This window comes from Caloenas nicobarica, chromosome 28, assembly GCF_036013445.1.
Source record: "Caloenas nicobarica isolate bCalNic1 chromosome 28, bCalNic1.hap1, whole genome shotgun sequence".
In the NCBI taxonomy this organism is placed as follows: Eukaryota; Metazoa; Chordata; class Aves; order Columbiformes; family Columbidae; genus Caloenas; species Caloenas nicobarica.
The window spans coordinates 3,999,426-4,013,631 of record NC_088272.1 but is presented as its reverse complement, the minus strand read 5'-3'; the positions used below and the strand labels follow the sequence as shown (position 1 = coordinate 4,013,631).

The window sequence follows — 14,206 nt, the reverse complement described above, 5'->3', positions numbered from 1 at the left end:
CAGGGGCACAGCCCAGCCCCTGCTCTGCTGGTCCTGCAGGTCTCTGGCAGGAGGCCTGGCTGTGAGAGGACACTGCTGTGTGCCCAGCCCTGCACACACACGCTGTGCAGCTGTGCACTGGTGTTTCATCTGCCAGTTTCTTGGGCACATTCTTCAGAAAAGCTTTTGAAGAAGACCTAAACCTTCAGGCACTGTTCTCAGGAGATCACTGTTCTTAATGGAAGGCGGCTCTGAGGCCAGGTCTGTCACAGCAGTGCCCATGGCCTGTCCCTGCCTGCGCTCACAGGACTGACACACAGCAGGACGGTGACCAGGCTGCCAGAGCACTCAGGCCTTGCACCAACACAAGGGATGAGAAGGAGAGTGTGGGAGTGGAACGAGAACAGCTCTGGAAGGCCAAGCGCTGCTGCTCCCTGGCAGGGCTGCCAAGCGAGAGCTCTTTCCCCTTCCACCCATGCACACAGGAACTGTCCCTGCAGCTTGAAAAAGGTCTTGGAGTTCGGATGTCAGCAGAAAACAGTTTGCCGGAGAGCCCTTTATTTTGCTTAAACACAGGGAGCATGATTCCTCATGGACACAGACACTCAGTGAGAAAAGAAAAGCAGGCAGTGAACTAAAAATGGAATTACAGTATTATCATAAGAGAAAAACACAACTATAAACAAAAAATACTGCACACAGGATGAACCTGCAATGAGTTAGACTATAACTCGTATGTAGAAGAAGACAGAGACAGTTTATAGCTTCGGAAGAAATCCAGTCATCAGTTTCCACAGGGCATCCTTGAGCTCCTGGTTCCTCATGCTGTAGATGAGGGGGTTCACTGCTGGAGGCACCACTGAGTACAGAACAGACACCACCAGGTCCAGGGATGGGGACGAGATGGAGGGGGGTTTCAGAGAGGCAAACACGGCAGTGATGACAAACAGGGAGACCACGGCCAGGTGAGGGAGGCACGTGGCAAAGGCTTTGTGCCGTCCCTGCTCAGAGGGGATCCTCAGCACGGCCCTCAAGATCTGCACATAGGACAGCACGATGAACACGAAACACCCAAATCCTAAACAGGCACTAACCACAAGGAGCCCACCTTCCCTGGAGTAGGACTGTGAGCAGGAGAGCTTGAGGATCTGGGGGATTTCACAGAAGAACTGGTCCAGGGCATTGCCCTTGCACAGTGGCAGTGAAAATGTATTGGCCGTGTGCAGCAGAGCACTGAGAAACCCAGTGGCCCAGGCAGCTGCTGCCATGTGGACACAAGCTCTGCTGCCCAGGAGGGTCCCGTAGTGCAGGGGTTTGCAGATGGCAACGTAGCGGTCGTAGGACATGATGGTGAGAAGAGAATACTCTGCTACTATCAAGAAGGCAAACGAAAATAGCTGTGCAGCACATCCCGAGTATGAGATGGCCCTGGTATCCCAGAAGGAATTGGCCATGGATTTGGGTACAGTGGTGGAGATACAGCCCAGGTCGAGGAGGGCGAGGTTGAGCAGGAAGAAGTACATGGGGGTGTGCAGTTGCTGGTCACAGGCTATGGTGGTGATGATGAGGCCGTTGCCCAGGAGGGCAGCCAGGTAGATGCCCAGGAAGAGCCAGAAGTGCAAGAGCTGCAGCTCCCGTGTGTCTGTGAACGCCAGGAGGAGGAACTGGGTGATGGAGCTGCTGTTGGACATTTGCTGCCTGTGGGCATGAGGACCTGTGCAAGGAGGAAAAGACAGGGACAAGTTAAGGGAGACTTCTCTGAGCAAAACCAAAGCCATTTCCCACAGACCCTCCACCCCATCACACAAAGAGACTCTTTTCATTTTCCAGGAGAACGTCCTGGCTGGAGCCCTGGTCAGTGCTTGATGAGTGTGCAATGAAGAGCAGGGTCTCTGCCCAGGGGCTCTTGAGGAGTCAGCCTGAGCCTGTGTGATGGGTGGGGCAGGGGCCAGTCCTGGGGTTCAGCTTTGTCAGATGGAACCGCTCCTGCTGCAGAAGGGACTGTCAGCATCTGTACCCCCAGACCTGAGAAAACGAGTTTGAGAGGTTTAGTGTTTCTACAGCTCCTTCTCCTCTCACAGCCTGGGGAGTGTTGTTGGGTGTCAGAAACCCTCAGCATTTCTGCTGCACTCAGGGAGAACAGAGCGAGTCCTGCGAGACCAGAGGATGCCTGTGGGTCAGTGCAGAGTGAGGGCAGCTGCTCTGTCCCTCTGTCTTGCTCCAGCTGCCCTGGGCTGGCACCTTTCTGAGATGGAGGCTGATCACACTGCCATGTCACCCTGAAAAGCCACCAGGCATTGCTGAGAGCAGAGGGACCCACCTCAGACTATGACACGTCTCACCCTTTCCTAAGGTTGAAGCTCTCTACTTCTAGCCCAGGATACACACAGCTCATTTCATAAACTCAACAGCATTTTATCTGTCATAGCATCTCTATGTTTCTCTATCTTCAGATACCACAAAGATGCTGTAGGACAGGATTGGAAGAAAACCTCGAGCATACAGCGAAGTGTCCTAATGATGGCATTTGATTCAGGGAGACTCAGCTCTTTCCCCAGCCCCACACACTGCATTGCCCACAGCCCCACAGCTCAGAGCAAAGCTGGGACACGTGTTCCCATGGACACAGCTGCAGGAAAGGACCCACAAGATCAGGCTGTGACTCTGCAGCTGAAACTCCCATCCCCAGAGAGCCTGACAGCAAGAACCAGATCACACCAGCAGTGACCCAGAGCAGTGGAGCAGGAAGGAAACTGCGGTGAGGGTGGGTGTGAGAGAGGCCAGGGCAGAGGCAGCCGGGCACTCAGACAGCGTCACCCTTCCCCAGCTGTGCAGCCACCTCCCACACACCAGCATTGCCGGGCAGCTGCTCTCAGCCCCTGTGCTCTGCAGAGGGAACTGGAGCTCTGGCTGCACAGGAGCTGCTTCATGCCTTGGAGCCCCCGGCCCTGAGGGCAGAGGCTTTGCTGGGTGGGAGAGGAGGCGAGGGGGCTGCTCACAGGAGGGATCTGCACTGCAGGAGTCATACGGAGTTTTCTGTGTTCTCTCTCTGATAACAATTCTGAGTTTAGTTACCTCTCATTTCTGATCATTTCCCTGCTGCCTGGAGATTTTCCCCGTGGGAACAGTTTCCCTGCCCATGTCTCTTCCCTGTCAGCACTCAGACCCCATCCCACCCTCTGTGCCCTCACCCTGGCCCTACAGATCCTGCCTGTTCACAGGGCACTGCCTGGGGGCATCTTCCTGTTTGCAGACTGGGGAAAAGGACAGGTCAGAGTAAGACTGACGGGTATAGCCAATGTGATGCAGGTGCTGTGCAGAGGCAGAGCAGCAGCTGAAGGGATGTTATGATGCTTCTGGCAGATGTAATGATTAATCGGAGTTGCAGTTCAGGAGTCTCAGTGACTTGTTTAAGCATGAGAGCTCATTTTCATTTTTTCCTTTCCTGCACCCCCAAACCCTTGCGATAGGAAACTGAAAAGGCAGGCTCAGGAAAGCTCCCTATCTGTCTGGTAATCCTTGCATTGATCTTCTGCTTGAGGCATTCCCTTGGAAAAATCCTGGGGGTGATCTGGAGCTGTGAGGAGCCCTGACTCACACAGCAGCCTCTCCACAGCACAAGCACCTTTCCTGCCCTCATAGGGGTCCCTCCTTCCCCGCACAGCTTCCCCCCACAGCCCCGTGGGGATCTCCCCGGGCAGGCTGAGCGCTGACCCTGGCAGGCGGCAGAGTCCCTGCCCCGGCACAGCCCTGGGGTGCAGGGACCCTGCTCTGCAGGACAGCCCTGGGCACCCCTGGGTGCTCCCCCGGCTTCACAGCTGTTCAACATTGCCTGACAAGAGCCCCCTCCTCACAGATCCCTCAAGCTGTGCCTGTGCTAACTTGAGGAGATGCCTCCAGGAGCTACAGCTGCATTGCCCTGCACCCAGAGACTTACCATGGCAAGGGCTGCAAAGATTTCTCCTCCAGTGAGCTCTCAGTCATCCTCCTCAACCTGACCACCTTTAATCTCTCTCTGCTTTGCTCATCTCCCTGAGAACCCCAGGCAGAGCCCTCAGCCCTGCTGCGCTTTGCAGAGGAGCTGCTCCTGGGCAGAGCTGTCTCTCTGCAGCGCTGCCGCTTGCCATGAGCTCCCTCTGTCCCAGGAGCCCAGCCCAGCTCAGCAGCACAGGAGCAGCCCATGATGTCCCTTCCTCTGTCCCCTCTGGGCTCCCTCCAGGTGTCCCTGGGGCTCCAGGGGCACATCCTTTGAAACAACCTCAAGTAATCAGTGATGTTGATTCTCTCTCTTCAGCAGTGACACTTCTTGCCAGCATTGTGTTCTTTGTATTAAAAAGTAAATTGGTATGAGGATCATCTTTTCTTCTCTCATCATTAGGCAGGACAAAAGGAACGTTACAGGAAAGGGTCTAATTTCTAAAAACTGGAGGAAGAATATGTTCACCTGAATGAATTTAGGCATTATATTTTGGTTTTATACTCATAGGTCTAGAGAGATATCCAGCAATCTTTTGGCCACGTCACGTCTGTGCTCTGAAGCAAAGCCTTTGCACACATGGGATCTTGGACACTTGGTACCAGGTTTCCACGGGGCGACTCAGAGGTTTCCTGGTGCCACAGCTGGGGTGGTTCAGCCCAGATGTGAGTCAATGGCCTCAGCCAGGGACCTGACTGGGTGAGCTGGAGCTGTCAGTGTTGCAGACAGAGCTGTGACACGGATGGAATAAACTGCCAAGGCAGGGTGGCAGAAGTTAGTTCATCTGGTCTGCAAGGACAGCAGCCTCCAAGCACAGCAATGGTCCAGATCAAAAATCAGTCTAGATCTGTAAGTCAATTCAAGAGCCTTATAATGAGCTGTTACTAGTGTAGGAACAGTTAAAGGAGAAACAAACAACTTGTAGTTACTGATGAATTTAATAAGGGAAAGAAGTGATATTCTCTGTGTCTCTGGTCCTCCATCTTCACCAGCAAGCTCTCCCAGGCCTCTGTGACTGGAGGCAGAACAACCAGCAGTGGATGGGGATCAAGTCAGGGGTCCCTGGAACCAACACAATCCTTTCCAGTCTATGGGACAGGAGGGGCAGCATCCCAGGAGCTGAGACAGCAGGACCATGTCACAGTGAGGCCACTCTCCACCTTCTTGGAAAGCTCATGGAGACTGGGGGGACTCCCTGACCACTGGCAGCTCTCACACAGTGTGTGCACTTTTCAAAAATGGCCAATGGGTGAGCAGGGGAACTAAGGGCTGTGCCCCAGAACATGTTCACTGGGACCCCATTTCTGAGTGTGTGAAAGAGAAGGTGACGGGGTTTACCCAGGGCAGGTTGTGCCTGTCCATCCTCTTTGCTTTCTGTGAGGAAAGGACAGGGTTGCAGGACGTGGGGAGAGCAGTGGTGGTCTGTTGCCTGGAAGTCAGCAGGGCATTCAGCATCATCCCCCACACTACTCTTGTGTCCAAGGTAGGATATTATGGTCTGCATTGCTATGCAAGTAGATGTGTAAAAACAATCTGGATGGTTGGGCTTGGAAAGGTGCTACAGAAAGGGAGAAACTTTCCAATCCTGAGGACAGTCAAGCCCTGGAAGCTGTTTCCCAGGGGTGCGCATCCACTCTACCCCAGAAAGTGCCCATATATGTGTTTGGATAAAGTCCTGAGTAATCTGGTCTGACCCTGCTTTGATCATGAGGTTGGTCAAGACACCTCCTGATGTCCCTTTGAGCCTGAATGATGCTGTCATTCCATCCCCTTCATGTTTTCCATTTAGACAAAGCTCTCAGGTTCTCTCTGACCACAGAAATAATTTACATGAGGTGCAGGGCTGCTTTACAAGTACCCCCAAAAAGCCCTGACCACAGAAATAATTTACATGAGGTGCAGGGCTGCTTTACAAGTCCCCTCAAATAGCCCTGACCACAAGTTTTGAATCCCTTTCCATTTGTCCTGACCCAAGATCTTCTTTTTTGCTGTCTCAATGCCCTTCCAGAAAGAACAGCCCACCTTGCTAACCCTTTCAGAGCAGGTTGCTCAGCAGGTGTCAGCATCCATGTATAGACTCTGCACATCAACCAGACATCAAATCCATTATTACAGAAATGGTGACAAGGCACTTGACCAGCTTCTTGCACCCAGGAATCAGCATTTCTTGTCTGCTGAGATTACAGTGAACATCTAAACTGTAAGTGCAGAGCATGTGAGTCCTCGTTGGGTATCCTGGCTTGTCTCATGACCCATGTGGTGCTTCAGGCTGTGAAGAGAATCAAAACCAACTTTTTGACTGGGGTAGTTTCATTTTACATGTGCCACACAGGGCAGATGAAGGGAGCTCAGAACTCCAGACTCTGCTGCACAGTTGGGACTTGAGAGACTGGAAATGCAGGTAACAGTGTTGTGTCAGTGCACACCACATAAGCATTCTGGCTTCCTTTGTGCCTTTGTACCAAAGCTCAGCCTGCTCAGATTTTGGAAGGATTGCTTCAAACCTCTGTGACCCAAATCTCTACAACTGTCTCTCCTCAACAGTCTTTTACCCCAGGAAGGGGAAAACTTCCAATGCAGGCACCGAGCCAGTGCCCAACCTGCCTGGGGAGCCAGGACAGTTGTGCCACACAACAGCAGCCTCTGAGGGAAGCTGGAGGCGATGGAATGGAAATGGTTTCCACCCAAATCATAGAATCAGAGAATCAGATAATCATACAATCAAAGAATCATAAAATCATTTAGGCTGGAAAAGACCCTTAAGAACACGGATTCCAACCATAAATCAAACACTGTCAAGTCCACCACTAAACCATATCCCAAAGCCCCACATCTCCACCTCTTTTAAAGACCTCCAGCAATGGAAGCCCAAATCCTGAGCTGACAGGACACCATTGGCTGCAGTTAGACACAAAATACCTGTCATGACTGTGAGTTCAGATCTCGCTGGCAGAATGTCTCACACCCCTCACTGAGGAGGGCAGGGTGTTGGGGAGATGGGAGCATGTTTCAGTTTCCCAGATCACAGGACAGAGCCCAAGCCATCCTTCCCTTCAGCTCTGGCATCCCATTTCCTGAGATGAAAAGCTGGTGGGCCTTCTGTGGATAATCATGTTAAAACGCACCAATAATCCCTCAAGTGTTTGTGTAATTTGTCTAGCAATGTCAGTTTTTAAAGAAAAAAAAAAGTTTAGCATGCTTATATTTAAATATCTGTAAAATGATACTCTGCATCTGTGGTAGCCCCACTGGCAGTGCCAATCCAATAGGTATTTGCAGCATAAGGTACGATACCCCATCCGTAAGTACATATCTAAGTGGTTCCTATGAAGGGTGGTCTGGCAAAAATCACCCTGTTCCTCCCCAGGTGCACCGACACTGCTCATGTGCCTCTGCAGAGAGTGGCAGAACCTGGATGCCCTTCTCGGGACAGACTCCTTCCAGGAGAGACACAGCAATGGGGGTAACTCATCAGGTTTTACGGCACTGCACTCACTATCAGTTTTGACATATTCAGTGTTTTCCTGTGACTACTCTTTCTGCACAAATGATCATAAAAAGACACCCATTTAGTAAGCCATGGTCATAAAGCGGCTGTTATGGACAAGAAAGCTCACCATGAACTCTGGGGAGAGCGAGGAAGTTTATAGTAAGCACCAGGAAGAACCAAAGAGCTCAAGGCCTCTTCTGAAGAGCAGGAGGCCCTGAGCAGCAGAGATTGGCCATGTGTAGGTGTGGGAGAGGGTCGGGGCATGTCAGGGAGAAGCAATGAGATGGCTGATGGTTTAGTGAACCCTTACAGCCATGGCTGAGCCCAGGAATGGAAAGCAGTTGTTGTCTGCAGGTGGAGGAGGAATAGGAGCAAGACTTTCCTGGGAATATGGAAGGAAGGAAGAAAGGCCTCTCTTGGGCTAATCATATATGGCAGTGACATTTGCATGCTGTGGGCATGGCTGTGCCTAGGAGATGGGAATGGCTGCTGCTGGGGTGGCTGTGCTCAGGCATGGCCCATGAGCTGACCCTGCTCTGCTCCTCTCTTACACCGCCCAGTCCTGGATGGACCTCAGGAAATATCCATGAACCTGGTGGATGCATGAACATCCTGGAGTGATGGGATATGGATCCAAATAGAGGATTCAAGCAAGTTTGAGACTGGGACATTGAGGTGATTGGTGACCATTGCCAGGGGTATAAAAGAAGATTGATGAGTTGTGAAGAACTCACAGGCATTTCCAACTCCACAGAAAACCAGAGCCTTGCAGCTAAAGCAACAGCACTTGACATAAAACCCACCCCCAAAACACAAAACACTCACACTGACCACACGAAAAGCCTTGAAAAACATTTGAGAAAAATCTACCAGGTCCCAGGGTTCAGGGATCAGCCATTCTGGTGATAAACATGCATCAAGGGCTGACAGGGCATCAGAGCCACCTCCACATTGCCCTCACCACCCGTAACCAGTGTCTCCAAGTCTTTCCTTCACGAGCCTCCAGGGACAGGGACCTCGACTGGTTGTTTCCTTCACAGCTGCGCCAGTGCTGGCCCTTCATGGGGTCCCAAGCACCCTCAGAAACTTGAGTTCCACTTCTGCCTTTCACTTCATCAGAGGTTTGTTCCTTCTTTCAGCAGCTGCAGTTCAGGATCACGGCAGCAGAGGGCTCATTAACATCCAAAATGCCCTTACAAGCCAAGGCTCTGTGCATCGTTTTCCTAAAGGCTTCAAGTCTGGTCTTGATGATTAGGGAGATTTCAGGAATAGCCAAATAGAGAGCATTTCCATAATAAAGAAGAATAAATCAGTATTTCTTCTATTGTCTTTGCCCCTCTCCCTCCTCCCCGTTTCCCAAAGAGGTGGTATCTTATTGATCTGGAGCATTTTCTGATGAACACAAAACAATATGTGTAGGAAAGTGGGTGCCTGATGCACCACTTGAGTGAGGAGACAGGCCAGGACAGCTCAAGAGGAATCACACTCCTCTGGAGCACAAGGCTGTCCTGCAAGGTTTCTCAGATTTCCTGAGCTCCTTCACCCATCAGACAGACTTCCATGTCACCGCCTGTATTGGCTGCTGTCCCTCAGTATGTCAAAGTCTTCTCCTCTGGAGCCCACCAGCCTGCGCTCTGCTGCTGGCCTTCCTCCCTCCCCTCTGGTGCCTGGAATGCCACTGTTGCCTGGTCACCACAGTCAAGGTGGACACTGATGTGCACATCCCTCACCAGCTCTTCTTTGTTTCCCAGTTCCTGATCCAGGTGAGCATCACCCTTGTTGTCCCACCAGGCAGCCATGTTAAGCAGTCGGCCCAAGATCTTCTGGACTGTTGATACCCACTGCTTTGCCTGGCCAGTGAATGCCAGGGCAATTACAGTTCCTTATAGGAACCTGCTCATTTACTGGTGACTTCCTCAGGTTGCTGACAGAAGATCTTTTCCATTTCTTCTCCATGATCAAGTAGTTTGTAACATCCAACACTTTATCACCCTGTATTGGGTTTACATGGCAAAGTCTTGTAACTGGGGATGAGTGTGGGAGTGCTACAGTTGTCACCTCTCTGAGGAGACAACGGGAGTTTGACCGGCATCAGGCAGAGCCAATTTCAGCTGGCTCCAAGATGGACCCACTCCTTGCCCAGTCTGAGCCACTCAGTGATGCTAGCAGCACCTCTGTGATATTGTATTTGAGAAAGGGTAAAAAACGCTGCACAAAAGCAGGTGGGAGAGAGCAGGGAGGAAATGTGAGAGAAAAACCACTGCAAACACCAAGGTCATATCCCATAGGACCCAAGCAGGTCCCTCAGCAGGCCAAAGCCTGCTCTCCTGAAATCCTGCTCTTTGCCTTGTTATCATCTCCCAGGAGCCTCAACTCCACTTTCCCAGCCCTGACTGTTCCATCCCTGACCAACCCTTTCTGGTTTGTAAGTGTGAAGTCCCACAGGGCACCTCACCTCACTGACTCCTCAGCCACCCGTGTCAGGAAGATGTTGTCCATGAGCTCCAAAACCCTCCTGCATGGCTGGTACCTTGCAGATATTGGGATATCTTAGGTTTGCCATGAGGACACTGCCTGAAAACATGAGGCTTCTTTCATTTGTCTGAAGGAGGCCTCATCTAATTCCTCTTCCTCATCAGTGAGTCAGTAGCTGATGTCCACCCACCACAATACTGTCCATGTTGCTCTGCCCTCTCACGCTGACTCCTCAAATTTCAGCTGATATTCTCTGTCCACAGGCAGAGCTCCACACATTCCTGATGTTCTCCCACATGAAGGGAAACTTCCCCTCTAAGTCCAGACCTCTGGCATTACGAGCACTAGCCCCCCAAGACCGCAAAGTTTCTCCTGCAGGTGATATTCGTAGTGTCCTGTAACTCCTCATGATGTTATCTTGGGATAGACACCCTCATCAGGATAAACTGTCTGCATGTAAACACTAACAGCTGGAGCTTCTTCTCCCCTTGGCTGTGGCTGTTGTCTCCAGCTCTGATGCCTGTGAGGAGACACCTTGTCCTTACAGCACAGGGGCCTCATGGCCTCCTTGTCCCCAGCCAGGAACCTGGGAGGTGTGGGACCATAGTCCTGCCCTTGGCCTTGCACAGCCCCACATCACACTGTCCCAGGAAGGGCCCTGGGCAACGTGGGAGGGACAGGATCTGCCTTCCCAGGGCTGGGGGTCAGGGCTTGGCCCTTTGGTTAATGAAACACATCCAGGTTTGCTCAGCATTAGAGCCACCTTTACTTTGCTTTTCCTGACCTGTCATCTCTGCCTCCAGTTTTTTCTCTGACTAGACCCTGGGGATGGTTTTTCAGTAGGTTCCCTCAGTGGGACCCATTAACATTACAAGAAACTTTGGGGTTTGAATATGACTTTGACAACTTGAGAGGTTTCTTCAGCTTCCTCCAGAGTCTGAGGTTCATGGCCTCAGCAGCAAACCCACCAGAGGGGTCATTAAAGCGCCTTGGGCTGCTCCTGTGCTGCTGAGCTGGGCTGGGCTCCTGGGACAGAGGGAGCTCATGGCAAGCGGCAGCGCTGCAGAGAGACAGCTCTGCCCAGGAGCAGCTCCTCTGCAAAGCGCAGCAGGGCTGAGGGCTCTGCCTGGGGATCTCAGGGAGACGAGCAAGGCAGAGAGAGATGAAAGGTGGTCAGGATGGGGAGGATGACTGAGAGCTCACTGGAGGAGAAATCTTTGCAGCCCTTGCCATGGTAAGTCTCTGGGTGCAGGGCAATGCAGCTGTAGCTCTGGGAGGCATCTCCTGAAGCTGGATCAGCCACAGTTGTGGGATCGCTATGGAGGGGACTCTTCTTCAGCTATTTTGAAAATCAAAGCAGATGGGTTTGCAGCCAAGGGTGCCCAGGGCTGTCCTGCAGAGCAGGGTCCCTGCACCCCAGGGCTGTGTCGGGGCAGGGACTCTGCCGCCTGCCAGGTCAGCGCTCAGCCTGCCCGGGGAGATCCCCACGGGGCTGTGGGGAGAAGCTGTGGGGGGAAGGAGCAACATCTGGTAGGGCAGGGTCGTGCAATAGAATGGGGGCTGCATGGGTCAGGGCTGTTCACAGCTCTAGTTCACTAAAGGACATTCTCAGGAGGCTTTTAAAGAAGCACAGTAAGACAGGGGCTTTGTGAAAGGGAAGTATCTTATTCTAACAATCTCATACTCTGCGTTGTCTATGTGGCCAATGGGACAGAGAAATTAATGTCTCAGTTCAGGAGGAGGCACTGAAATTCCAGATCCATTTCTCTTAGAGGTGAATAAACCTGCGAGTATCAGAAATCAACACACCCTGGCTTCCAGACAGGACCAGGATCACTTTTCCATGCTCATTATTGTTGGTCTGATGTTCCCATCAGAGCCGGCCCACACAGAGCTGCCCCTGGGCAGTGCCGGCTGCTGGGAAGGGTCTGCAGGGCAGAGCTGAGCACACAGCGGCTGGGATGGGGTCTGTGACACTGACAGGAGGAGACCTGGGCACAGGGACACAGCTGCAGGCAGGGACAGCTCCAGGCAGCAGAGCAGGGGCTGGTCAGGAGCTCTTCTGCTCCTGCTCTGCAGGTGGCTGCTGGGGGTTGTCTGCTGGGCAATGATCGGACTGTCCCTGTAGCACATCCCATCTCCAGGAGCCCTGACTCTGCTCTGCCTGTCCTGCTGGGCTCACCAGCTGACCCAGAAAGGCCCAGCTCTACTGTAGGATGCCAGGAGTGCTGAGCCTTTATTTGGGGTCTGCACTCTCCTGCCAGAGTCCTTTGCTTGTCTGGGAGAGGAGTCGTGTCCTGCTCTCTCCATCACATCTGCACCTCTGGGCTGGGGCAGAGAAGAGTTTGCAGATCTGCCCTTTCAAACAGGGCTCCCTGCTCCAGTACGAGTCCAGTGTTGGGTTTTCTTTTCAAAAGAGGATTGTTTATGAAGTTGTTTTTAAGGCAGCACAGGTGAAAGCACAGGGCAAATGGGTAAAAGCTGCTCTCCTGACTCCGCACTGAGCCACAAAGAGATGAGCCCTTTTGCCTGTCCCGTCTCAAGACTCTTCACATTTTCAGTCATATATATGAGAAACTCAAGACCTACAAAAATCTAGTCATGAGATGTGATGGTGGAAAATTAAAAACATGGACAAAATCATAATAATGACACACTAAGCCTCCGCTCTGCAGCCCATGCTCTTAAGTGTCATGAGAGCAGATATTGAAGTTTTTCATGAACAGTGCATAACATATGACATTGCTTGTGAACATCAGAGCTCTCAAACCAGCTCCCATGTCCCCACTGCAGCCGAGCAAAGCTGGCTGCTGGGCCCCAGACGGGCAGAGGTCCTGCTCCTCACAGCACACTCAGCCAGCACATAGCAGAGAAATGAAATGCATTTCAAATGGGGCTGGGTGTGAATGAAAAATGGAGTGGCTTTGCTCAGAGGAGTATGTCCTGATTTTAAGATGTCATTTCCTTTTTGGAAGAGAGTCCCCACGGCAAGAAACAACAAATGTCTAACAGCAGCTCCATCACCCAGTTCCTCCTCCTGGCGTTCACAGACACACGGGAGCTGCAGCTCTTGCACTTCTGGCTCTTCCTGGGCATCTACCTGGCTGCCCTCCTGGGCAACGGCCTCATCATCACCACCATAGCCTGTGACCAGCACCTCCACACCCCCATGTACTTCTTCCTCCTCAACCTCGCCCTTCTTGACTTGTGTTCCATCTCCATGACTGTGCCCAAATCCATGGCCAACTCTCTGTTGGATACCAGGGCCATTTCTTATATGGGATGCACTGCCCAGGTCTTTCTGTTTGTCTTTTTCATTGCAGCAGAGTTTTATCTTCTCACCATCATGTCCTACGACCGCTACGTTGCCATCTGCAAACCCCTGCACTACGGGACCCTCCTGGGCAGCAGAGCTTGTGTCCACGTGGCAGCAGCTGCCTGGGCCACTGGGTTTCTCGATGCTCTGCTGCACACGGCCAATACATTTTCACTGCCACTGTGCAAGGGCAATGCCCTGGACCAGTTCTTCTGTGAAATCCCCCAGATCCTCAAGCTCTCCTGCTCAGATGCCTCCCTCAGGGAAGTTTGGCTTCTTGTATGTACTGTCTGTTTAACTTTTGGCTGCTTTGTGTTCATCGTGCTGTCCTATGTGCAGATCTTCAGGGCTGTGCTGAGGATCCCCTCTGAGCAGGGACGGCACAAAGCCTTTGCCACGTGCCTCCCTCACCTGACCGTGGTCTCCCTGTTTGTCAGCACTGCCATGTTTGCCTACCTGAAGCCCCCCTCCATCTCCTCCCCATCCCTGGACCTGGTGGTGTCTGTTCTTTACTCGGTGGTGCCTCCAGCAGTGAACCCCCTCATCTACAGCATGAGGAACCAGGAGCTCAAGGATGCCCTGTGGAAACTCATATCTTACTGTTTTCTGAAGCAATAAACTGCCCATCTGCTTCTACATAAGAGTTTTAATGTAGCTAATTGCAGGACCAGCCTGTCATCTGGATTTTCTGTTATTGCTTGGTTTTTTATTGTTTTAGTGTTGTCATGCCCTTTCTAATTCTCTTTCTGCTTTTCTTTTATAACCACTGGCTGTGTAAATGAGGAGCCGTGCTCTCCTTTTCTCTTAAACAAAATAAACATTCCTGTAGTGACTTGTTTTTCACTATGTCCTTCCTGCAAGGCCTGTTTGGAGCTGCAGGGACAGTTCCTGTGTGCATGGGTGGAAGGGGAAAGAGCTCTCGCTTGGCAGCACTGCCAGGGAGCACCAGCGCTTGGCCTTCCAGAGCTGT

At 52.0% G+C, this 14,206-nt stretch overlaps 2 protein-coding genes across 2 annotated transcripts; one reads left to right on the top strand and one right to left on the bottom strand.

Moving 5' to 3' along the window:
- Positions 1-737: 737 nt before the first annotated feature.
- Positions 738-1,670, bottom strand: LOC135999483 (olfactory receptor 14J1-like). Its single transcript, XM_065653050.1, has one exon. It carries the CDS (start codon positions 1,668-1,670, stop codon positions 738-740), a length of 933 nt encoding a protein of 310 aa, XP_065509122.1.
- An 11,251-nt stretch (positions 1,671-12,921) lies between these two features.
- Positions 12,922-13,854, top strand: LOC135999398 (olfactory receptor 14A16-like). The gene has a single exon (XM_065652953.1). The coding sequence runs from the start codon at positions 12,922-12,924 to the stop codon at positions 13,852-13,854; it is 933 nt and encodes a 310-aa protein (XP_065509025.1).
- The last annotated feature ends 352 nt before the right edge of the window (positions 13,855-14,206 follow it).

Bases quoted from the DNA above. Each gene is read 5' to 3' on its own strand.
- LOC135999483 (XM_065653050.1), bottom strand. From the start codon at position 1,670: ATGTCCAACAGCAGCTCCATCACCCAGTTCCTCCTCCTGGCGTTCACA.
- LOC135999398 (XM_065652953.1), top strand. From the start codon at position 12,922: ATGTCTAACAGCAGCTCCATCACCCAGTTCCTCCTCCTGGCGTTCACA.